This window comes from Eutrigla gurnardus (assembly GCF_963514095.1).
Source record: "Eutrigla gurnardus genome assembly, chromosome: 11".
NCBI lineage: Eukaryota > Metazoa > Chordata > Actinopteri > Perciformes > Triglidae > Eutrigla > Eutrigla gurnardus.
In genome coordinates, this window is record NC_139925.1 from 21,053,128 (window position 1) to 21,075,748 (window position 22,621).

The 22,621-nt window shown below is 43.6% G+C and overlaps 3 protein-coding genes across 5 annotated transcripts in view; 1 reads left to right on the forward strand and 2 right to left on the reverse strand.

The window, feature by feature from the left end:
- Nucleotides 1–5,497, forward strand: part of ugp2b (UDP-glucose pyrophosphorylase 2b) — a 32,151-nt gene extending 26,654 nt beyond the window's left edge. For both annotated transcript variants that reach the window (XM_084020734.1, XM_084020733.1), the window contains exons 8-10: nucleotides 3,024–3,266; nucleotides 3,750–3,854; nucleotides 4,328–5,497. In XM_084020734.1, the coding sequence (XP_083876860.1) occupies nucleotides 3,024–3,266; nucleotides 3,750–3,854; nucleotides 4,328–4,435 (456 nt within the window). In that variant the 3' untranslated portion in view covers nucleotides 4,436–5,497. The remainder of the gene's footprint in view (nucleotides 1–3,023; nucleotides 3,267–3,749; nucleotides 3,855–4,327) is intronic.
- The window catches only part of spred2b (sprouty related EVH1 domain containing 2b), a 415,094-nt gene that overhangs the window by 61,276 nt on the left and 331,197 nt on the right, over nucleotides 1–22,621 (reverse strand). The window lies entirely within an intron of this gene.
- peli1b (pellino E3 ubiquitin protein ligase 1b) overlaps nucleotides 7,463–22,621 on the reverse strand; it is a 40,116-nt gene continuing 24,957 nt past the window's right edge. For both annotated transcript variants that reach the window (XM_084020736.1, XM_084020737.1), the window contains 5 exons: nucleotides 18,698–18,827; nucleotides 17,584–17,685; nucleotides 16,887–17,084; nucleotides 16,189–16,377; nucleotides 7,463–11,146 (listed from right to left, as the gene is read on the reverse strand). In XM_084020736.1, coding sequence (XP_083876862.1) covers nucleotides 10,577–11,146; nucleotides 16,189–16,377; nucleotides 16,887–17,084; nucleotides 17,584–17,685; nucleotides 18,698–18,827 — 1,189 coding nt within the window. In that variant the 3' untranslated portion in view covers nucleotides 7,463–10,576. The remainder of the gene's footprint in view (nucleotides 11,147–16,188; nucleotides 16,378–16,886; nucleotides 17,085–17,583; nucleotides 17,686–18,697; nucleotides 18,828–22,621) is intronic.

The window sequence follows — 22,621 nt, forward strand, 5'->3', positions numbered from 1 at the left end:
TATCTGCTCACTCCCCTCCACAGAGACCACCACTTGAATAAATCATATCTCGCCGAAAGAAATCCAAGCATGCCGAGAAAGCACATATTCTAAAGCCTGCGCCGTCCTGCACGGCTCGACTCCCTGAGCCGTTTGTTGTCATGCAAGGATTTTTGCATACTAAACAGAGAAAAGGAGCTTCAATCCAATCCAGTTTTCTGGTGGCTCATCTGTGTTTGTGTTCAAAGGGAGAGAGTGTGATGCCATGAGAGAGACGAGATGAATATTAAAAAAAAGCTGAAAATTACATTAAAAGGGAACTTTAAAATGAAATGTTTTATTCTACTTTTCTCACTGAGCTTTCTTCTCCGACCCTAGATCATTTTCACACACAATTTTTTAAAAGTAGTAATTTTAGGCCTCCATGTTTCTCCTTTATTGCCTCCAAAGCAAACAAATGTGACGTAATGTGACTTGATGTTGTTTTGGTCTCAGAGCCCCCCCTCCCTCTCACAGCAGTGGCAAAGCATCTCCCCAGTGTATGCAAATCTGCAGCCAGCGTAATAAAGTCACTACTGACCCTCAGCCCCGTTCCTGATTGTTGTTCCTCGGCCTACAGATGTTATTTTCCAGCTTCTTGGCTGCTGGATCACATGCCCTGACGTTGCATGTGTTATGTAACTGGTGGTAACTGTGCAGAGCTGTGTGGCTTTACATAAGTGTGTAGAGGGGCCGTTCCTGTTACACAGCACTGTGACCCCATACATGTTAAAAGCGTGTGCTCTCGTTGTTCTGAGAGGCACTTAAAATAAAGCCACCATGAAGTGGGGAATGTTGCATAACTCCTTCTGGTATAATACCTGAGATCCAGACCTTTACTGAGACAAACCATACAAAACAATGAAGAACAAAGCAAATACCCAGTAGCAATGCAATATGTGTCACTGCAAAAACAAAGACAACTCAATTTAGCTTTCAATTAGTGTATTCAACCCAACGAGCAAAGCTGTGCTGCAGGAATGAGTCCTAAAACCCAGAACAGACTCAGTGTTTTGTCACTTCCTGTTCCCTCGTCTTGCCTCGGTCTGGTTCGATGCCTGAAGTAAGGTCTCTGGTTAGCACACGCTGAAAACGAGGAGTGTTTTGTTCAAAGATAGAAACTAGATCAGTCCTCTTCTGTCTTAAACACAGAGTACATACTGCAGCTGCCCTCACAAAGTAAGTACTATTGCATGCAGTATGTATTTATTTGGGACATACGACTTCCTCATAATATTGGACTTTTGACCTCTTGTGGAGGATTGTGGGTCAGAATTTCCAGAACGTAACGCTGTAACGTGCAACCAGATGTAGTATGACATCCTGGTATGTTTGACATACTGAATTAAGTATTGGGACTTACTAAACATTGTACCAGCTTATGTTTGTGTGAGTAAGAATTAAGCCAACACTGAAGAGCTGCACTGTCTCTGCTGGCCATCAGGGGGCGACTCCTCGGGTTGCAAAAAGAAGTCTGATTACATGGAACTACCTTGATTTATTACACCCCTAAACATGAGTTTTTAGTTTCAAGTCTTCTTCAATACGGCATGATGTTCATTTAGTAAATTATGGTCAAAATGCTGAACTCAAGGCTTCAAAGCTGTAGTCCACAAACCAGTGGGTGACATCACCATGACTATGTCCACTCCTTACACACGGTCCACGGTGTGAGTCCCCCTTCACAGAGTTCAGTCCAGTTTGGAAGTTTTTGTTTTCCCAAAGACTCAGAACAGTTCAGTACAATCCAGGACAGCTCAAACCTCCCACGGACCCCCGCAAACAAACACGAGGAAATCAAAGTTGAAAAACCAGCATCAGTTGCTTCAGGACCAGTGATTATTGCTAACAGGCCGTTAGTCAACAGGCTGTTAACACCGGGTACTCACGGTGGCGTTGATCAGTCCCTCAGGCTCGCAGCGTCGGCTTAAATCCGCCAACACACCGGCAGCTCCTGGAGAAAGTCGGACTGTGAAATCCAAGTGCAGCCGATCGTCAACCTCCCGCCAGAGATCAGGATCCTGCAGGTCCCCACAGGACGCTACCAGGACGCGGACTCTGCGCTGCGATGTGATCCGGGGTTAAATCCGGCGTTTCTCCTCCTCACTGACCACCAGTGACATCTCTGACACACGAGCTTTAGTGGAGGCTCGTTCATACTGCCCGCTTCGTTCGAGGCCTGTGATTGGATGATCGGAAGACTGGGGTCGTTACGTAAACACGTGTGAACCGGAAACGGTTAGGGATGACGATAACAAACTCATTCAATACCGATACTTGGTACTATTTTAACAATATCAATAACAATGACTTCTTAAATGTTTTTTTTTTTATTATTATTTTAAGTTTTTAGAAGAAGAAAAAACATCACATGATCCATACCAGCCATTCATATGTAACTGATTAATAACAAACGCTAATATGCTAACAACAGCATGCTGTTGTTCTTACAGACAACACTAACAAGCAGGTACCATGTTCACCACCCTGATTTAGCTTGTTAGCATGCTAATTAGCACTAAACAACACGTAAAGCACAGCTAACACTGATGTATTTCACCATAAATATAGGACATCACTTCCCTACGGTCTGGATGTTTGACCTCTTTGGGTCTTTTAACCACATCTGGATATCGGTGTTCACAGTGAACCACAGATGTTTTAGGTAAAGCAGCGCCTGTGCTTCATCATAGTCTGTTTGGCAGGAAGTGGAGAACACGGAGATTTACAATGCAACTGTGTCTAATCATGAACATGATGCAGCTTTAAATGTTTAATTTGGGAATTGACCTAAATATTCTGCTGTTTTTTTGTAGCGTTGTGGTTTGTGTTGGTGATTATTTTGCATCCTTGTGATTCGTCAAGGCAGTGAGTGACGAGGAGGCGAAACCGTCACTTCCTCCCAGCGATTTGAATCAGAGCACTTATTGCAGATGCTTCTTGCATGTTACTTTCCTACACCACTCTGAATGTTCTCCCTCCTCTCTTCTTTTGGGTGTCATCAGACGCTTGACGGCGGCCAGAACGTCATCCAGCTGGAGACGGCGGTCGGCGCCGCCATCAAATGCTTCGACAACGCCCTGGGCATCAACGTGCCTCGGAGCCGCTTCCTGCCCGTGAAGACCACGTCAGACCTGCTGCTGGTCATGTCCAACCTGTACAGCCTGGACGCCGGCTCTCTCACCATGAGCCCCAAGAGAGAGTTCCCAACAACGCCGCACGTCAAACTGGGCAGCTCCTTCACACAGGTCATTATGTCATAACAGTGGAAAACACACACACACACACACACACACACACACACACACACACACACACATGCACACACACACAAACACACACACACACAACTAGACAAAACAGCTGTGAGTTTAGTGACAGATCTTCTGTGGGGATTTAAGGTGCTTTGTGAATGTAAAACTAAAAAGCAGCTATTTAGAGTCGAGTTCAACTAAATCACAAAAAAATAAATGTGAAAGAAATGAACCACTTTCCACTTTTATATTGAGGCATTTCATTTGCAAAAAAAACATATTTTTGGAAGTCAGTTTTGTTTGTTTGTTTGTTTCTTGGTATAGTTGGAATAATTGGAATCTTAGCTAGAATTTAAATGATGCTTTAGAAGGTTTAAATGTTTTGTCCACAGATCAACATGGCCTAAAATAGATATTGCTAAGACGCACACAGGTTCAGCAGGTTGTTGACAGATTTCCTTGTGCGTCTGCGTTCAGGTTCAGGAGTACTTGACCCGCTTCGAGAGCATCCCCGACATGCTGGAGCTGGACCACCTGACGGTGTCCGGAGACGTCACCCTCGGGAAAAACGTTTCACTCAAGGTAAAACACTCTGGAAATAAGACTCGGCTGCATCGTGATCAAAACCCAACATTGTCAAAATCATGAACATCAAACATCTAAATACCACAATATTAAATTTGCATTGAATTTTAAAGCCACAAAGATGTAATTTATTCTGGTGCCCGAACTGAGATACATCACTAGAATTAACCACAAACCACGAGTGATGTCAGCTTGTTGTTGTTCCAATATGCATCCATGACTCGGGCCAGCTCCAGCTTCAAATTACAGAGATAAATCCTAAAATGTTTCCATCTCTGTGTAATCTGGCCTCCAGTCATGTACATTTTTAACAAGGACATAAGTGTTAAAGTGTGTGAAGGTAACTGGCCCTGCTGGCAGGTGGCTGTCATTGATGTATTGCTTTAATTAAAATGTCCTCCTGCCTCTCTTTCTTCCTCAACACCTTCCTGACAAACAAAACCTAAACCGGTCGCTCTTCGTCCTCACAGGGCACCGTCATCATCATCGCCAACCACGGCGATCGGATCGATATTCCAGCCGGCTCCATGCTGGAAAACAAAATCGTATCTGGCAACCTCCGCATCATGGACCACTGATGCCTTTTCCACACACAAAAACACACCCTCATCATGTGACCTAATTGGCTTCATCCCAGTCATGTGACCTGTTTGTCTTGTTTCAAAGCATTGTAAGAGCAAGCGGCTGCTGTGATAGCATGTGCAGTGCTTCGCTGGGAGGGCTTGTAGCGGGGATATAGCGCCCTCTACAGGCTGTTTATTATAAAGTATAGAATAATGAGCAACTACAGCCGTCATGTTAAACACTGACCTATATCCATGATTTTTAACTCTAGTGAGACTTAAACTAGAAACTATAATAACGATAATAATAATCTTTGTGCTCTTGTCACTCTGCTAATGCAATCACACCATGTACTTACACAGAGGTAAAGTCATGAAGCTATGGAAGAGTTTTAACTAATTGTTTCCAGCGTAATGCAATAACAGTTCACTGCGATAAGATGCGTTCGACTGAAAGAAACAACTGGATGACTTTGTGCAAACATTCAGAAAACCAGTTTATGTTGAGAAATAAATGGCTAACCTTCTTCCAGAGCAATCACAGAGCGTAGATTTGTCCAGGCCGACCTTCACTAAGAAAAAACCTCCCAAGACTAACATGTCAACAGCCTGCTACCTGTTTCTGCTACCATCCATATCTAGGCGCCACAGCAATGCCATGAAGTAGATGTATCATGTTAAAGTGAATGCCTTTGTTTGCACAGTCCCTGTGTGATGTAGATGCTATTTTTGTTTTTATCCAGTATGTTTGTTCACATTATGACCTTAATGTTGTATGAAACCTCATGCCTCTGTCCACCCCGTCACGCAGCGCTAAACTCTTCACACAAAGCAAAGACAGCAGGAGCAACGCCGTCTGCAGCGTTGGTTTACACACACACACACACGCACACACACACACACACACACAGATTCAGACTGTAGACATTTACACAGATGTTTCCGTGTGAGAATACTTGAGATGGGTTCACGCGGACCGGAAGCTTGAAAGCAATAAGTGTTGATCTGTGACAGGGAAGAGGTCTCAGTCTGGTTCTGCCTCCTCTGAGCTGAATAAAGTGCAATATGAAATAATAAGCTTCATCTGTTGTGTCTGTTGCATCCACCCGGACAACACCATGGTAACGACCTGTCAATCACCAGGTAGCCCCGCCCTAAAGGATACCCTGCTTCTTCGTCTGACTCTAAATGGAACAACATTGACTAAATGAACCCCATGCTGGATTAAAGAACACTTGAATCTAGAGATTGAGACATAAACTCATGTTTACAACAGTCATTTTCTCATAGACGTCTGTACCATCAGAGAGGAGCTGCACCCTGAACAAGGCACTTGAGTTTTGGCTCCCCTTTTCAGAACCAACGGTTGCTGCTTGTCATGAGCACCAGAACAGGGCAGGTCAAAGGTCAAAGCGTTGGGAGAAATATCAAAGAGCACTTTCACATCTGAGACCATGTTTGAAAGCGAGGGGTTGCCATCTAGATCCGACGTGAATTCACACTTCGAGAGGACATCGTTACGAAGCCAAGTGTGAATAAATGTCCAACAATCAGCTCAGAAATCTTAGAATACAATCTCTAGATAACTTGAATGCAACCTCACTCCAACGCACCACCAACTTCAGAAACGTTTGCCTCCTTGAGTCCACAAAATGTGGTGACCCAAAAGTGAATTATAGAATTAAAACTATTTCACGAAGTCAAGTTTATCAAATATGACTCATGTCGTTACTTCTACTTCGCTACATTTCAGATGTATTAGCTACAAGAAGTACATTTATATAAGTTACTTTTTAAAGATTTTACAAACAAAACACCAGTTCATAAAACAGGATATATTGATCCAGATTAAAACACCGTAAGTATATAAGGTAGCTTAAGTATATAAGGTAGCTACATTTAGCTCCAACTTGACCAACAACATTAAAGGACTGCTTACATATTATTACCTCAATAATGTCATTTTATTGTATTTTGCATTTTGAACAGTTGGAGTTTGGGTCTGTTGAAACCAACAAAGCCATGAAGGCAACATCTCACAACAAACAAGCCAAACAAAGTGGGATCAACATGATTCAAGCAGAATCTATATCTGTCAAACAGCTCAGAGGTACTTAGGTTGTTTTTGAGGCATCTAAGAGCAGCGGGGGCGGCTTTAGCTGTAGAGCGTTTCGACCGCTAACCACAAGGTTGAGGGTTCGATCCCTGGCTCCTCAAGCGAGACACTGACTCCCAGGTTTCACCCCTGGAGTTTCACAATAACCCACTGCTCCTAGAAAAGCTTAGGATGACTTAAAAGCTGAGCTGATGTATGAACCATTGAAATAAAATATACCAGTGTCACGATTATGAGGCTCCTTGGAAAATGATCTCTTCTGTCTGTAGCTCCAGAAGGTCTGAGAAGTCCTGGTCTAGACAGCAACGTTCTGGAACTCCATGGCTGTTCATATTACATTATTATTATTATTATTATTATTATTATTATTATTATTATTATTACATAACCACCTCCGTCAACTTGTTCTAAGCTGCAAAGAAAAAAATAATCAAAACCTGGCACACTGAAATGTCACTTTTACACTTTATTGTTTAAAGTTGTTACAAAAAAAGTGTTTGCTGGAAACATTCTTTGCTTTTGCCTTAACAAGCACAAGGAGGAGGACTGAACAGGTGGAGGAGGAGGAGGAGGAGGAGGAGAGCGGAGTGGAGGGTGTAAAATCATTGAGATAACAGTACACAGAGTGAAGCCCTTACTCACACAATTTATCCACAGAGAAAGTCCATGAAACAAAAACAAACTGGGTGAAGGAAATCCAGAATAGTTATACTTATGAGGTATCCTCAGAGGACCTTAGCAGAGGGTGTGTGTGTGTGTGCGTCACAGGTCATAGTTTTCTCCCTGAGGTGAGTTGGTGTGTTGTGGAAATGATACTGTGTGTATGGAGAACTACTGTGTGGACAGATGGACTCAAAAACCTGCACACATACATTCATCATGAACGCATAAATTACAATCTCACTTTATTTCTCTCTCTCTCTCTCTCTCTCTCACACACACACTTACACGCACACACAGACTCCTGTGTACATTGACAAAGGTGTTTGACACCTGACAGTTTGATCAGTGAAGCTGCTTCAGAAGGGTTTCTACAGTTCGACTGTGTGTCTCGCTCTTGTGAGTAAACTGGATGTGTTGTGTTGTGTGTTGTTGTGTTGTGTTGTGTGTTGTTGTGTTGTGTGTACGCAGCAGCAGCCTGGGAGAATTTGTGCTTTCACATCACGTGACTGCATCCTCTGCACTCATTGGGCCTCATGCAAAAAGCACTCCCACCAACAGATTCATTCTTCGGTGGCTCGAACAAATGATTTCAGATGTTTTCGCCGATTTCCAATTTTCTCTCATGTCCGAACACAATGAATACGAGGGACCTGTTGTAGGAGTCATATGTTATAAGCCTGCTGATATCTGAGCCGAAGTTGTTCCCTAAGGAATTCACTCTGAAGCAACTTAGAGTTTGAAAATAAGCTAATAAATAAATAAACTAATCATTTAATTTAATGATGCTATTGTAAAACTACAATATCAATATGAACATGTTAAATTATTTGACCCTCTCCTGTTCGTCATCGAAGGTCCTGCTGTGGCGAGACGTCGTTCACGTGGAACCGTTTCTTCCTTTGTGGATCTCTGAAAGCAGCGGTTCAGTATGGGACATATGGGGCAGGACGAGCAGCTGTATATGGAAGCAGTCACACAGTTATCTAAGTTCAGAGGTGGACCTGATGTCACTCGTACAAGCCCACTGTACGCAAGAGAGTCAGGATCCCAAGATGTTCTTGCATGAGGTCCGATGTGTTGTCTCAGTTTGTGAGGGTCTAGTACCACAAGGTCCATTTAGCAGCTGTGGTCGAGCTTTCCATCATATCAGAGGCATCATGACATAGAGATGCTTGAATTTCTATTCTTCTTTTGGTTCATTTGGGTTTAAATGTTATTAATATTTATTTTCATTCCGTCTCAGACAACTTTCGATTGTCAAATCTATATTTTTTTGAGCGTCCAGAAGTTCCCTGTGAAGTCTGTGGGTTTGATCACTGACTCAAATTGCGATTCTTTCTTATAAATTAAAATTCAGGCTTTCATTTGTTTTATACGCAAGAAGTTCATCACAAATTCATCTTGTTTAAACTACTGGAAGTGGAATAAGATAAAGGTAATAAGGTGCTTGTTTTTAGGTCCTGCAGCTTTAATTAACTACAGCTGAGGACATGTTGGTGCCAGCGGTCGTTATTGTTGGTCAAATCTTACACAATTATTTATTAATTGGAATTATTTGAAGGTCTCTGTTTGCATCCTGTCGGTCCCCATCTCTCTAATAAAATCACAGTTCTTGAGATGAACTTTTCTCGTGATTTTGATCAATTCATTTTAAATGTGAGCTCAACTAGAGCTTCTTTCTGTTGCTCAGTCACCAGAAATACTGTTTAATTAAACTGCTGGCCGACACACGAAACACTTGTACCACTTTTATCACAAATTGATTGGCGGCCATATTAACAGCCTCAGCAGTGTGTTAATACGAACGTTACTACAATGTATAAACACAACCGCTGTCTTCATCGTCAAAGAGTGAATGAAGCCGATGTTTGGTACTCACGTTGCAGAGCTCGTCACACCTAAAACACTCCACGTGGACCTCTTCAACACAGTCTGGAAAGCACAAATTAATATGAAGCCACACACACACACACACACACGCACACACACACACACACAAGAATTGTGCAGCTTGAAGCCATGCGTGTGTTTGTGTGTATTAAACCTGAGTCAAACAGCTACAGTTTTTCTGAAATGTGTTCAGATGGATGGGACTTCCTGCACTCTAACAACTCAGATGACCTCAAGTCCACCTTTGTAGAAATCATGACTAGTATTTAAAATCATGCTGGAAACGGTGCATTGAAAGTATATTTCAAAATAAAACACACGTCAGCCTCGAACAGCTTTTCACAATACTGGCTGGAGTGACGGTTTTCACTTCAGGATGTTGTTGTAAGATGCAGAGAGAAGAGCATTAATGACTTGGTGTTGCTCAGCTCAATGCCAAGAGTAATACTGACCACAATACTGTGTGATCTGGGATCTGTGCAGGTGAGCCCCAAAAAACAGCAGACAAGCAGAATAAGGAACAACCAGCACGTATTGTCATCTTCATTCCTATTCTTTTTTGCACAATGAGTTTCTGTGTGCAAGCTCCTTTCCACTTTTAAGATAATAAAAAAGATTTGACCAGGTCTGGTTAGTGTGTGTGTGTGTGTGTGTGTGTGTGTGTGTGTTTTAGCTACATAGCTGCGGTATCATGGCTAACAGGTGATCAGAAAAGATCCATTCACCCACAGAAACGTGCAGGTCGGACTTTAAAGGGAGGGAGCAGTCCATTCAGGCTGGTGTGAGTGTTACACACGCCTAGAAGACTCAATTTCCCATAACGCATTAGGAGGTTTTCATTCCAAATCTATTGCTTTGAATGTGAAACCATGCGAGACATATAACTGAGGGAGTTAACACACAAAGTGAGAGCACGCCGGAGGACGGGGTGTATAAATACGACAAACTGATCTGAACGTGGAGGAAAAGACGCAGAACAAAACCCTCAGAACACACCCAGAACTTTAGATCTGATTCACAATGCACTGTATTTTCAAATGAAAATGCTAAATAGTATTCGGCATATCTGACAGATAACGGATGAAGCGATGGGCCATAAATAAACATCTTTGTTTAAATTAGCTATAAGAGATGTACACAGATGTATATTGCAACAATAAACGTGAATAAAAACCGCATGTTTGCGCTGCGGCATGTTAGTAATTTAGAAAAATACTGTTGCTGAAAGTTCTTTCCGAGAAACAAAGAAAACGTTTACCCAGCAGTGTTTGGTTTTTGTGTCTCTGGTTTCACGTGAAAATATAGAAATCTTTGTCGTCATTCATGAAAAAGCAATACAAAGGTCACTTAAAAATGAGAAAGAGACAAAAAGTCTTAACTGCAGAGGAAAGAAAAACAAATCTGTGTAGCTCCGCGTTTTTAATGCAGGGTCTTAACAAGAACTCCCCGCTCTGCTTCACCCAAAGGATGCTGGGAAGTTGCCCATGCTAGTCAAGGGGTCCCTGGAAGATGAGTCTGACGTAGCCCTGCTCACCAGTCAGCTGCTGGGCGCAGAATGGGCAGGCGGCGTGGAAGGTGTGCGTGCCGTGCGGCAGCGGGATCTGACTCCAGAAGCCCGCCGTCTTCTCCGAGCAAACGTGGCCGCAGGGATTGAAGGCGTGAGTGGGCGGGGCGGCGTCCACGTAAAAGCCCGCCTCGCAGCCCAGCCACAGCGGCACGTACGGCCCTTTCGCTCGGCACATGGGACACTCCCTCTGCCGGCCCTCCCTCTCCTCGCGGTGGTTGCCCCAGTTGTGGTAGCCGTGCACGTGGCCACACTGGAGGTAGACCCAGGGCTGCTTCTCGTCCGGCGTGTCCTTGCGACGCATGGAGGGGAAGGCCAGCGTGTTGAAGCCCACGGGACACTGAGGGCGCGCCGCGTTGATCTCCTGCCGGAGCGCCTCCAGGTGTTTGAGGGTGGGAGTGCGCGACAGGCCTTCAGCGGTGCGCCACAGCAAGGTCGCGCCACAAAGGTCAATGAGAGAGCCGTCGACCAGCTCCTGACTCTCAGCCTCCACCTGGAACAGACACGTACCGAGATGAGTTGGTGCACAAAACAACAGTATAAAAACACAAAATACACTTAGATCACTAAAACAAACAGGCCAAGAGGATACAAGCCACGATTTTAGAAATACTGAGGTTGTTTGATGGGTGGATGTCTTCATTTTTTCACATCTTCAGGTGAAAGAGAAAAAAGCTGGTTTATTTCAGGATTTTCAAACTATTCCTATTTTACTTAGATTAAACTCATTACAGCCTCTGTGATGCCAGTCCTGTGTGTACCCTGCCACGCCTCTCTCCCAATGCATGCTGGGATAGGCTCCTTGATAAGATCGACATATTGTAGTATTCATCTGAGCCCAGTAGGTGGCAGTGTTACGCAGGTGTTCCTCCTCCAGACAGCTGCGTGATTGAGGGAGGAGGCAGGGCTGACAGCTGGAGACAAGATGACAGGAGGAAATCTAAAGAGCAACGACGGGGCGGTGGGAGAGGACACGACGCTGCTGGAAAACTTAACAAACTACAGTGTTGATGAAGCACTCAGTTTGACTCGGTCAAAGGAGGCACAGCGGGGAAATTCCACCTTTAGATAACCGGAGGGGGACAAAAATGAGAGGATGAGGATGAAGAGTGAGCAGAGAGGGAGGGATAAAAAGGAAAAAGACAAACTATATTTAAAGAAGTAATGCAGAGATGAGGGGAGGAGCGGCTCCCAGGGTTTGTGGTGAGATCACTCAGACTAACGCTGGCATTGAGGTCACTGTGTTGCTCGGGGCAAACACATTTCTGTGGCGGCAGCACAACAACACCACGGCTTGATGCGTGCCTCCTGGTGACAGTCTTTAACCTTCATTCGTCCCAGGAAGGTTTGTGTGTTACTGCATTACGCTGATGCAGTATCACACACACTCACATCTGCCCAGTAAAACCACATTTCCACTGTTGGCCAACAAGCTGCTCGACTGGAACGGCTAAGAGTTCAGTGCCTCGCTCAAGGCAAACCGTTGTTTTATTCCTCCCAGCTCAGATTTTCCCAGCTGTTAAGTTGATTTCAAACCAGAAACTCGTCACACGGCGGCTCCTCTCATCATTAAAGATTCTCTGTTGGACATTCAGAGCATTATTATAACAGTAAACTGTCTTTTAGTTTGTTTTCATGCGGAATGTCTTGTGTTTTCTTATAAATAAGTGTTTTCACTTTAACATGTTATCATTTTGATGTTTGTTGTTTCTTTGTCTGTTTCTAATCCATTAAAAAAAAAAGACAATCAATAATCAGCAATGTAAAGATATAGTGGAGTAATGACGTCACTAGTGTGTCCCACTAGCAAGCTAACCCCTCTGCACTGCACTCATATGGCGGTTACAGCTGATAACGCCGTCTAGACCTACGGCTCCATGAAGCGTAGCAGCCACTCAGCAGGTTCCCTTGTCAACACTGTTGCCATCAAACCGTTAGCTGCAAGCCGCCGGCTCAGCTGTCGGCCAGGTTGAGAGCAGCTAAGAGGCGATAGATGCACTAGATTTAACGTTTAGCACCTTAAACCAACCACCATGTCAACGAAAAGACGACAGGATTTTAAACTATATGATCATAAATCACCACACTCAGGTTTAATGTGAGGTGTGAGCCCCCCGGGTCGATTCAATCCATGTAAACATCCACACACTCTCAACCTCCACACAGTCATAATTTAATTTACAGAGAAGCAAATCATTTATCAGCACAAAAGGTTTTATTAAACACAGCAGGAGCTCAGACACTGTACTGATTTATTACATTTACAACAGCGCCCACAGCAGGCTCACTGACAACCACTGTGTGTGTGTGTGTGTGTGTGTGTGTGTGTGTGTGTGTGAGTGTGAGTATGTGTGCTGCACTGTAAGACATTCCTAATTAAGCTGGTTTCAACCTTGTGTCCAACTGCAGAAGGGCGAACAGCTGCCCTGTTGTCAAGGCTGAGTGAGTCTGCACACGAACTGAAGTGAACCTGTTGCACACGATAGTGACTACTAGAATATCGCCTAGCATTTCCTGCTTTAGAATAAATAAAAACAACCTCTAAAGCACAAATATGATTGTTTTCAGCCTAACTTCTCCCAGTAGGGGTCACGTTTCTCTGGCACTGGATAGTTTTTAATTAATCAAAGGAGAGGTGAGATTAGAAAAACCCTAAATTCATTCAACATCACACTTCAGGTGCCTATTAAAACAGAAACACACACACACACACACACACACACACACACACACACACACACACACACACACACACACACACACACACACACACACACACACACACACACACACACACACACACACACACACACACACACACATTAGCATAAATAGCTTATTTGAAAATTTGCAAATTTGCTAATTTCTTTTTTCCGCTGTAATCCCAGCAGCAGGTAACTTTCGCTAACACAGGACCGGTGCAATCAGGGCAGTTGCTAGGAATTCTGGGCCCCCTGAAAGAATATCGGTGTGGGCCCCTCTACCCAGTTATTGCCACCTACTGGGGGCTGTGTGTGGGCCCTAGCGGGCTGTGGGCCCTTAGAATTGTCATCACCTTTCCCCCCTATACGACGGCGCTGGGTGCAATACAGTAGATTACAAAGCCGAAAAGAGCATATCTAAAATTACTGTAAAGGTCAAAGTGAAACCACATTTAGTCATCCATTTTTCAATGTCAATGTGTTTTTTGAAAATATATTTTTGATAATGTTTTAATATTAAAAAGGAAATGTGTTTGGGAAACTTTAAAAAAGGCTGCTTTTGGTCTCGGCTGGCTGGACGTGTGTGTGTTTGATTGGCAGGCTGAGCTCCGGCAGGGAACAAGACACAAACATGCTGTAGTTTACAAGCATCAGGCAGACGGTGTGTTTGTTTGAGTACCCCAGCAACATCTAAACCAAAGCAGTATGATTACATGCTGCTTAATGTGCTGCAGTTAACTCTGCAAACTGACATTGGCAGTGCACCTTTCCCCGGGGAATGTGTGTTTGGTGGTTTGTTTAACAAGCTAAGATGCAGGACAACACTGTGTGTTATTGTTTGTAAGTTAGAAAAGACTTCAGCAGGAAAGCTAATGTGGGTTGTTGTCCAGTCTGTGGCTCTTGTTTTCTTAAGCAGGCTGCTGAGATCGTCTCCTTATGATAGTACATTCACGTTACTGCTTTAGGCAAATAGGGTTTAAAATGAAACTATTTGATGGGCTGTATGGGAACAAGGTCTTCATTAAGGTCTTCATGTGAAACTAATGGGCCATCCTGAAAACCCCAAAATAAACGCTTCCTTTTTGGTTTCTGATTTATGTTCTCGAAGGAGAACACAGGAAGTTTGACATACAGAGCACATGTATATGGAAGCAGCTTGGTTTCAGTTTCCATTTTTTATTGTAGTTTCTGCATATTCATAACCCTTCAAAATGTATTTCTGTTTCCTCGTATCATTTTCTTTCTTTTCTTATGCTTTTCATCTTCTGAGTGTCTTTCTGCATATATATTTTGGAGTGGTTGTTTATGCTTTTTCTGTAAATGTTCCTTGTTAAGTTCTTGAACATAATGTGTACTAATGCCATAAACAGCTAAAAAAGGAACAAAGTAATTGTACGGAAATGTATATACTATATGGTTGTTGATGAAAACTAAATAAAAGTTACGTTTGAAAAAAGAAAAATGAAATTATGTGACAGCATCGCCACAAAAGACTGCCTGGATATTCTCCACTCCTGTGTGCATTCAGCATGTCAATTAAAACCCATCATGTCCTGTCACCGTGCATAATGAAAATAGGTGCTGCTCCATAGCCGACCATCGACTGTGAAATAATGAGTGGTTTCTAGAGTGGTGGATAATGCACACAGTTCCCTGGCTGGATGGTAAAGGGCAGGGGAAGAGCTGTTCATGTGTGCTGGGTGGAGACACTTAAAAACAGGTGGGGGACCAGATAAAGAGATGGATGGATGTTAGAGCGGCTGACTGTGTGCTTGTTGTGGTTGATAGTGTGTATGCTGTGGGTAGCAAGATGGACAGGCAGTCACGCCGACGAGACAGTGGGAGCATTATGATTGGCTGAGAGGCTCCGACGTCAGCTGGAGGATCCCCTTACGAGGTCCTGTTACACACAGCTTTGACAGCCGGACTTGTTGCCGTGGGGACGGCATCCGGATAACCTGGCGGTGCTAAGCTCTGACTGACCTCCCACTGCCCGAGTGACAGAGTTGGTACGAGAGTGTGAGAGTTGAAGTGAGTGAATGAAAGACGGGGAGAAACAAAGACCATAAGAAAGGAAGACAGAGAGAAAGACAAAAAGACAGACGGATCAAAAAAGAAAAACAGAAAGAAAGAAAAACGGGCCGAAAAAAGAAAAACAGAAACACAAAGACAGATGGAAACAGAAACAAGCAATTTTTTTTTGCAGAAAAAGCAGTCACGTGACCACTTAAAAAAAATGAACAGGCTTGTTTTGCTTTGCTTTGTTAATTTTAAAGCAGCTATAATTAATCGTGTTTATAATAACAACATGAGATGAAGCTTCGTTCACCTGAATCTGCAGCTTCTCTGGCTTTACATCCATTTATAGCATGTTTGACTGTTTCTCATTACTCAGCTGTTTGGTAGACAACTTTACTGTTTTGTTTCACTCTCACTGCTCTTAGAACAATGTTTTTGGCAGCAGCAGGCAGCTGTTTTTAGCTAAAGAGATGGAAAAACACACTGAACACTACCCGCTCAGCACACTTATCAACGAGCTGCTGAGCATAGTGGAACATTTAGTGGCTAAAGGAGCAGATTCTTCCCTCGGTGCTTGGTAGAGACCAAAAACAGAGCTCATATTGGACTCATCAGGTGGCCAGAAACGGTTGCTCCATACCTGCTGGATGCGTAAATAACAACTGTATCTGTATCAACTTAAAGTGACCGTATATTGTGTTCTGAAGTTGTTTCTGCTGCACCGAAAAAGCCGCCAGTGCGGTCAGTGAGTGCTGGCCTTTTGGAAACCCACGTTCAGTGAATGTGGTGCTACATGTTTTGCCACTTCTCTCACCATCTTTCCCCGCTGCTGTGCTGAGCGGGTCTCCCGCAGGGTGAAGACGTTGCCGCAGACGGAGATCTCCCTCCAGACGCCCGGCTTGGAGTCCTGGGTGAAGCCGTTTCGAGGGTGCATCACCAGCACGCCGTTGGTGGTCAGCCCGTCCATTTGACCATCAGACGTCTTCCACTTAGCAGCCTTCTCCTGAGGAAAACCAAGACGTGGGAAGGTGTGATTGAATGTTTAGTCCTGAACAAACATCTGTAGTACCAATATCTTGTCACTCAGATATTTAACATTCAGTTACATCGTCATTCGGATGTTCTTATTGGCCAACTCTCTCAGCACTCAACATCAATCCTCTGAACTCAACAGGGGCAAAGAACAATATATGTATATATGGAGAGGGAGTCGTGGAAAATTAATTATTTAATTGTCTAGCAGCATCATTTTTTTGTACACACTGAAAACTGATACCAAAATGTCTGCAGGAGATGCTGGAGCTTGAAAAAAGAAAAATAACAAGACATGACTGGGAAAAGAAAATGGCTAAAGGTTTGCATATAGAGTTTATCTTTCATATCACCACACACTGAATGGCTCTTTCCTCTCATATTTTCTCATATTTTTCTGTCACGTGGTTGTTCCTCCCTTCATCTACTCTCTCCGACTCGCCCACACGTGTCTGAAGCACCAGACCAAACCCAGCTCACCCCTAGGAAGATGTTCTTGGAGGAGTCGAAGCCTGCGGCGTAGATGCGTGCGGTGTAGGGTGGCGTGCGCTGGCACATGATGCGGCAGGCGAAGCGGGAGATGGTGCTCTGGACCGACTGGGTGTCTGCGTTACTCTGGCTGCCCGCCACCGTGTCCGTCACCACGAAGTCTATGGGACTCTCTGTCGATCGACCGATCTGGTGAAGAGAGATGTGTGTTCTTAGAAGTTTTAGACAGGACATCGAGGTAAAGATGCATTCTACAGCAGTTGTGATAGTTAGCTATATTTGTTCACATTTTATCAATGGCACCATAAAAATATTCCAATAGCTATTAGAAATTCCTGTTAACAATCATCCATGAATGTTAAGACAACTATCACTGCATCACATTGATTCTGAAGAAAACTAAAACATCTGATGAGTCTCGGGTAAGTTCTGCAGTTAGGAGGATACGTTTCCTGTGATTGCTAAGTGGACATTGGAGGTAAGTAAGTACCTGAATCACACTGAATCTAAACACATCATGATATGTGGGTTCATTCTCGCCGTGGTTTGACTCAGAGTGACTCCATCCATGTCACATTACAAGACTATTCCACTTGGAGAAATCCCAGACTGGATTAAGAGGTCACAATATTACAAGAGTTGGGAAGAGTAAGGACTGTAACTGGTTGTAGAAGCTGATGCTTGTTACCTGGAACATGTCTGTATTGCTGTCATGGGTGTATTCCACCACCACCGTCTGGGCTCGAGACAGAGTGTAAGAGATGCTGTGCTGGTCTTTGTTGCTTATGGCCTGATGGGATAGGAGGAAGAAAGGATAGAAGATACAGACAAAATAAATACCCTTTACTTGAAATGCACACAAGCATTAAATCTGTACATGCTTTATGGCAAAAACGCCTGCTCACTGATCCCTACAGAGAACAATAGCTACAAATAGGAAGGGTGGGGTGGCTGAAGACTTCAGTTAAGTAGTCACTAGCTGGAATTAACACTTCCTCAACATCTTTTCAGTATGCCAGGACCACCTGAAGGACAGAACCGGACAACCACTCTTCCAGACTCTTTAAATGACCAAACCTGTTTCATTAACAGATGTCTGGGTGGCCTTATAACTGATGGTGGAACCACATGGACATATGCTTCTCAGGACTTTGCTAGAAACACAGTTGCTTCTCTTATACACCTTCAGCATGTTCCAATAAAACGCTATGTAAAAACCATTCTTCAAATAGCTTTTAAAACACACAGAGTGCCTTGTAGCTGCTTGTTTGCTATTTTCTGCTAACTCAGGAAAGCTTTGCTGAACTCTTTCCTTTTTCTGTCTTGTTGAAGGCGTTTGTACGTGTGTGTGTGTGTGTGTGTGTGTGTGTGTGTGTGTGTGTGTGTGTGTGTGTGTGTGTGTGTGTGTGTGCGTGCGTGTGCGTGGTACTTTGATATCACTGAACAAAAAGCAAACAGAATTTCAATAAAGCCTTGGTGGGGCAGCGCTGCAGGCCAAATGAACTGAACCGAAGTCGGACTTATTTCCTGACAATAAAAAAATAAAGTCATACACCTACAAAGATGCTTTTTTCTAACTACTGCATATGTATTTTCTTTATCACGCTACAAGTTTGTAATATGTTTCAAGCAGTGAAACTCACACAAAATCAAAATCACTACATAAACTTTCAGCTCAAGAAGAACAAGGCGTGAAACTGCTGATGTGTAAGGTATCGATGACTGCAGGTTTGTGATTCCTGGGATGACTACATGACACTGTATTTTGTGTGTGTGTGTGTGTGTGTGTGTGTGTGTTTCACCTTGGCTGCCTGTGGAGAGCAGGCGATGTGAACTGTGCTGGGTTTCACCCCGCTTGACTTCGGTCTCTTACAAAGTGCAAAACGGCTCTTGCGTCGGCCTCGGTCCCCGTTCGGTAGAGAGCCATTGTACCTGCACAACACACGCGCACACAAACACAGAAACACATAAAACATTAACACAAACACACACACAAAAAAACAACAGGGCATTATTGTCTGAGCAGCTGTATTATACACTGGAAAAAACAGCCATTGTGGAAAATGCTTGAGGCATTTCGGTGCACTCCCTCCATGCCTTTAAGACCTCACTCTCTCTCTCTCTCTCTCTCACTCACACACACTCTCACACACACACACACACACACACACACACACACTCACACACTCTCTCACACACACACACACACACACACACACACACACACACACACACACACACACACACACACACACACACACACACACACACACACACACACACACTGCAGTCTATACTTTTCATACATGCTTTTTTGGACAAAAGCACATCGTGTCCCCATAAACAACAAAGCCCTCCAAACATAACCCCTGAAAGGCTGAGAAAATAAACACACAAAGAGACTCATTTAGCCTGATGCATGGCCGGGGAACGGAGAATAAACAGAGGCGTTCCCTCCAACAGAACGGAGTCTCTGTGACTCCCGAAGGCACCGTGACTGAGCTGTTGTGTCTGAGTGAGTGAGCGTGTGTCTTGCTAATCTTAATGTAAGAAAACATTCATCATCACCAGCTACTTTTCAGCATATCAGTGTGTTTGTGTTTCTCACTTATCTTAATCATCGGCAGCTGATGCATTGTTGTATCCCTCCCAAAAAAAGTAGCAGTCATAAAAATAAAGATATTTCATTCAACATAGCAGAAGGTACTTGTTGACAACACTACGTAGGTGTAATAAATACATTTTTTAAAATGCATATTTGCTGAAGCATTCAATGATTCAAACAGTGTAACTTTCCAGGTAAAGATGTTTGTTTATGAAACACACTGGTTGCGCACACACACACACACACACACACACACACACACACACACACACACACACACACACACACACACACACACACACACACACACACACACACACACACACACACACACACACACACGTTTTCGATAAGCCATTACCAGCATGAAGTGATATTCCTGCTAACAGAACCACAGCATTATAAACATTAGCACATGCATAAACACCGCTTGCTACTTTAACATGGTTATGACATCCACATGCCACAGAAGTCCTCTGCTTTCATGGATGCAACACTGTCGCTATACTCAAAAAATGCAATACAGTAAATGTAGTCTGATAACTCAAAAACAACCCAAAGATTCAATTGATCATTTGAAAAGGCAGAGACAAAAGAAAAATAATAAAAAAACAACATTTCTGCATCATTACATCTTTAAAGGAAAACACCACCGCATTTCCATACTGAACTTTGTTCTGCTCTGATCTTAGATGAGGTGATACATACCTCCCTCTCCTCTGTGCGTGCACTCAATGGCTATTGCGCGCACTCCGCGCAGCGCTAATTTGCTAGCATGTAGCTTGTCCCAGTATATTCCTTAGGATCCAAAGGGGGGTGAAGTTAGAAGCGACCAAGCACTTCCACGTTGTCCCTATTTAAATACGGTTACGTGAGTAGTTACACGACCCAAGTTTGGTTACACAAAATGAAACATGCCAATTTTTCTAAGCGGATAACAAGGATAACTATATAGTATGGCGGAATAACAACTGGAAGCACTTCGACGTCGGCGCAGTAATATCATCACTCAAAACATGACGGGACTATATACCTTCTGCTTGTTTTCACAACCCTGTACGATGCACGTTATAACCATGATGTTTGATTGTTCACAAACTATCTTACTACAACCTGATGCTTCCTCAACTGTGCACAAACTACTACAGGTAGTGCAGGCGACGGCGTGCAGGTCACGTAGGTTCTATTGACGGAAGTAAGAGGGGGAGCGGAGTAATATTACTGCGCCGACGTCGAAGTGCTTCCAGTTGTTATTCCGCCATACTATATAGTTATCCTTGTTATCCGCTTAGAAAAATTGGCATGTTTCATTTTGTGTAGCCAAACTTGGGTCGTGTAACTACTCACGTAACCGTATTTAAATAGGGACAACGTGGAAGTGCTTGGTCGCTTCTAACTTCACCCCCCTTTGGATCCTAAGGAATATACTGGGACAAGCTACATGCTAGCAAATTAGCGCTGCGCGGAGTGCGCGCAAGAGCCATTGAGTGCACGCACAGAGGAGAGGGAGGTATGTATCACCTCGTCTAAGATCAGAGCAGAACATAGTTCAGTATGGAAATGCGGTGGTGTTTTCCTTTAAATGCCAACTTCTGAGGTTTAGAAGCATTGATAATCTTCTAGCTGACGGTTTTAATTACTTATGTAGGTCGTTAAGAGTCATCAGAACTATGTTGACATCGTTTCATAGTAACTTTGAAGGAAGTAAACATGATAATAATAACAAAAGAGAAAACGCTGTGACTACAGCAGAACTAGCCAAGCAGTACAGGGCCTCAGTACAGCTACAATGTGTCTTTGACCAATCAGGCTCTTGAAATGAAACCACCCATTATACTGAGTCAGGTTGTAAGGACACTCAGCCTAGGGCGAATGTTTCTCTGAGAGAACAGATCTTCTGGGATCAAAGATGCTGGGAGGGTTTATGAGTAACCATGGTGAGAGAACAGAGCCACAGCAACGTTTGGGAGGAGTAACCATGGCAAGAGCGTAACCATGGTGAAGTTTAGCCCGTATCCGGAGAGAGGGCGGGACAGTCTGCTGGAGGAAGCTCAAAGTGTTGCCAGCAGTTCAAACCCAGACTCCCATGGGAGGCAGTAATGTGAGAGTGTATATTGATACATGCATCGAGTTATTCTCAAAACAATGGCCAAAGTTTAGCAACAAGTTAGTCTGTGTGTGTGTTTGTGTGTGTCTCTGTGTCTGTGTGTGTGTGTGTATGTTCATGTTGTTCCTACAGTGAGGCAGGAAGGACCAGAGTTAGGAAAATGTTAGTCTGTATGAACAGACACATAGACTGTATTCTTCAATCAAATCAACAAGCGTGTATGTGTGTGTGTGTGTGTGTGTGTATATGTGTGTGTGTGTGTGTGTGTGTGAGATGCCTGCAAACACTAGTAAACTAAAGCTCAGTGTGCAGCGACAAGCCACCACTTATACAGTAAACCTATAAAACATAAAGACAGGTTGTGAGTAATTACTGCCTGTGGCTGAGTCACTCTCTGTGTCTCTGTTTACATGTGTTACCTTTACAAAAGGTTATTAGACTAAAGGCAGAGGCTGCCTAATATATAAAAGCTCAGAAGTTATAAAGCAGATATTAAATGATAGAAACAGACGTTGAAATCCATCTTAGTGCCAAACTAAATATAAGCAGGGTGGAAGGGAGAGGATATGTATTTCAGTGAGCTCCATCTCCATGCGTGAATACAAATATATCGTCTTAGCAAAGAACAATATTCTAACTGATGCAACATGTCTGCGGGGTTGGAGAGCAGGGGACACTATATTCGAGGTCCATGGCGTACATGAAAAATGCATTTCCATAAACATTCAAGTGGATGCACAATTACTGTGTTAATACAGAATCACACACATATACAGACAGACAGTGATGGATTTGGGGGGACTGCAAAGTATCCATTGATGTCACAGTTGTTTAGAAAGCCACATGGATGTCCAGTGCACCCGCCTGTAAACGGATCGTCCCCAGAGACACCGCAGCATTCCTCCGGATTAGGCCATTAGCATCACTGGCCTTCAAACATGGTAATGTTGGAGTGGGCTTAGCGAGGAGGCCACACACAACACTGTGCTACGTGTTGATGGGGTTCCCCATTAG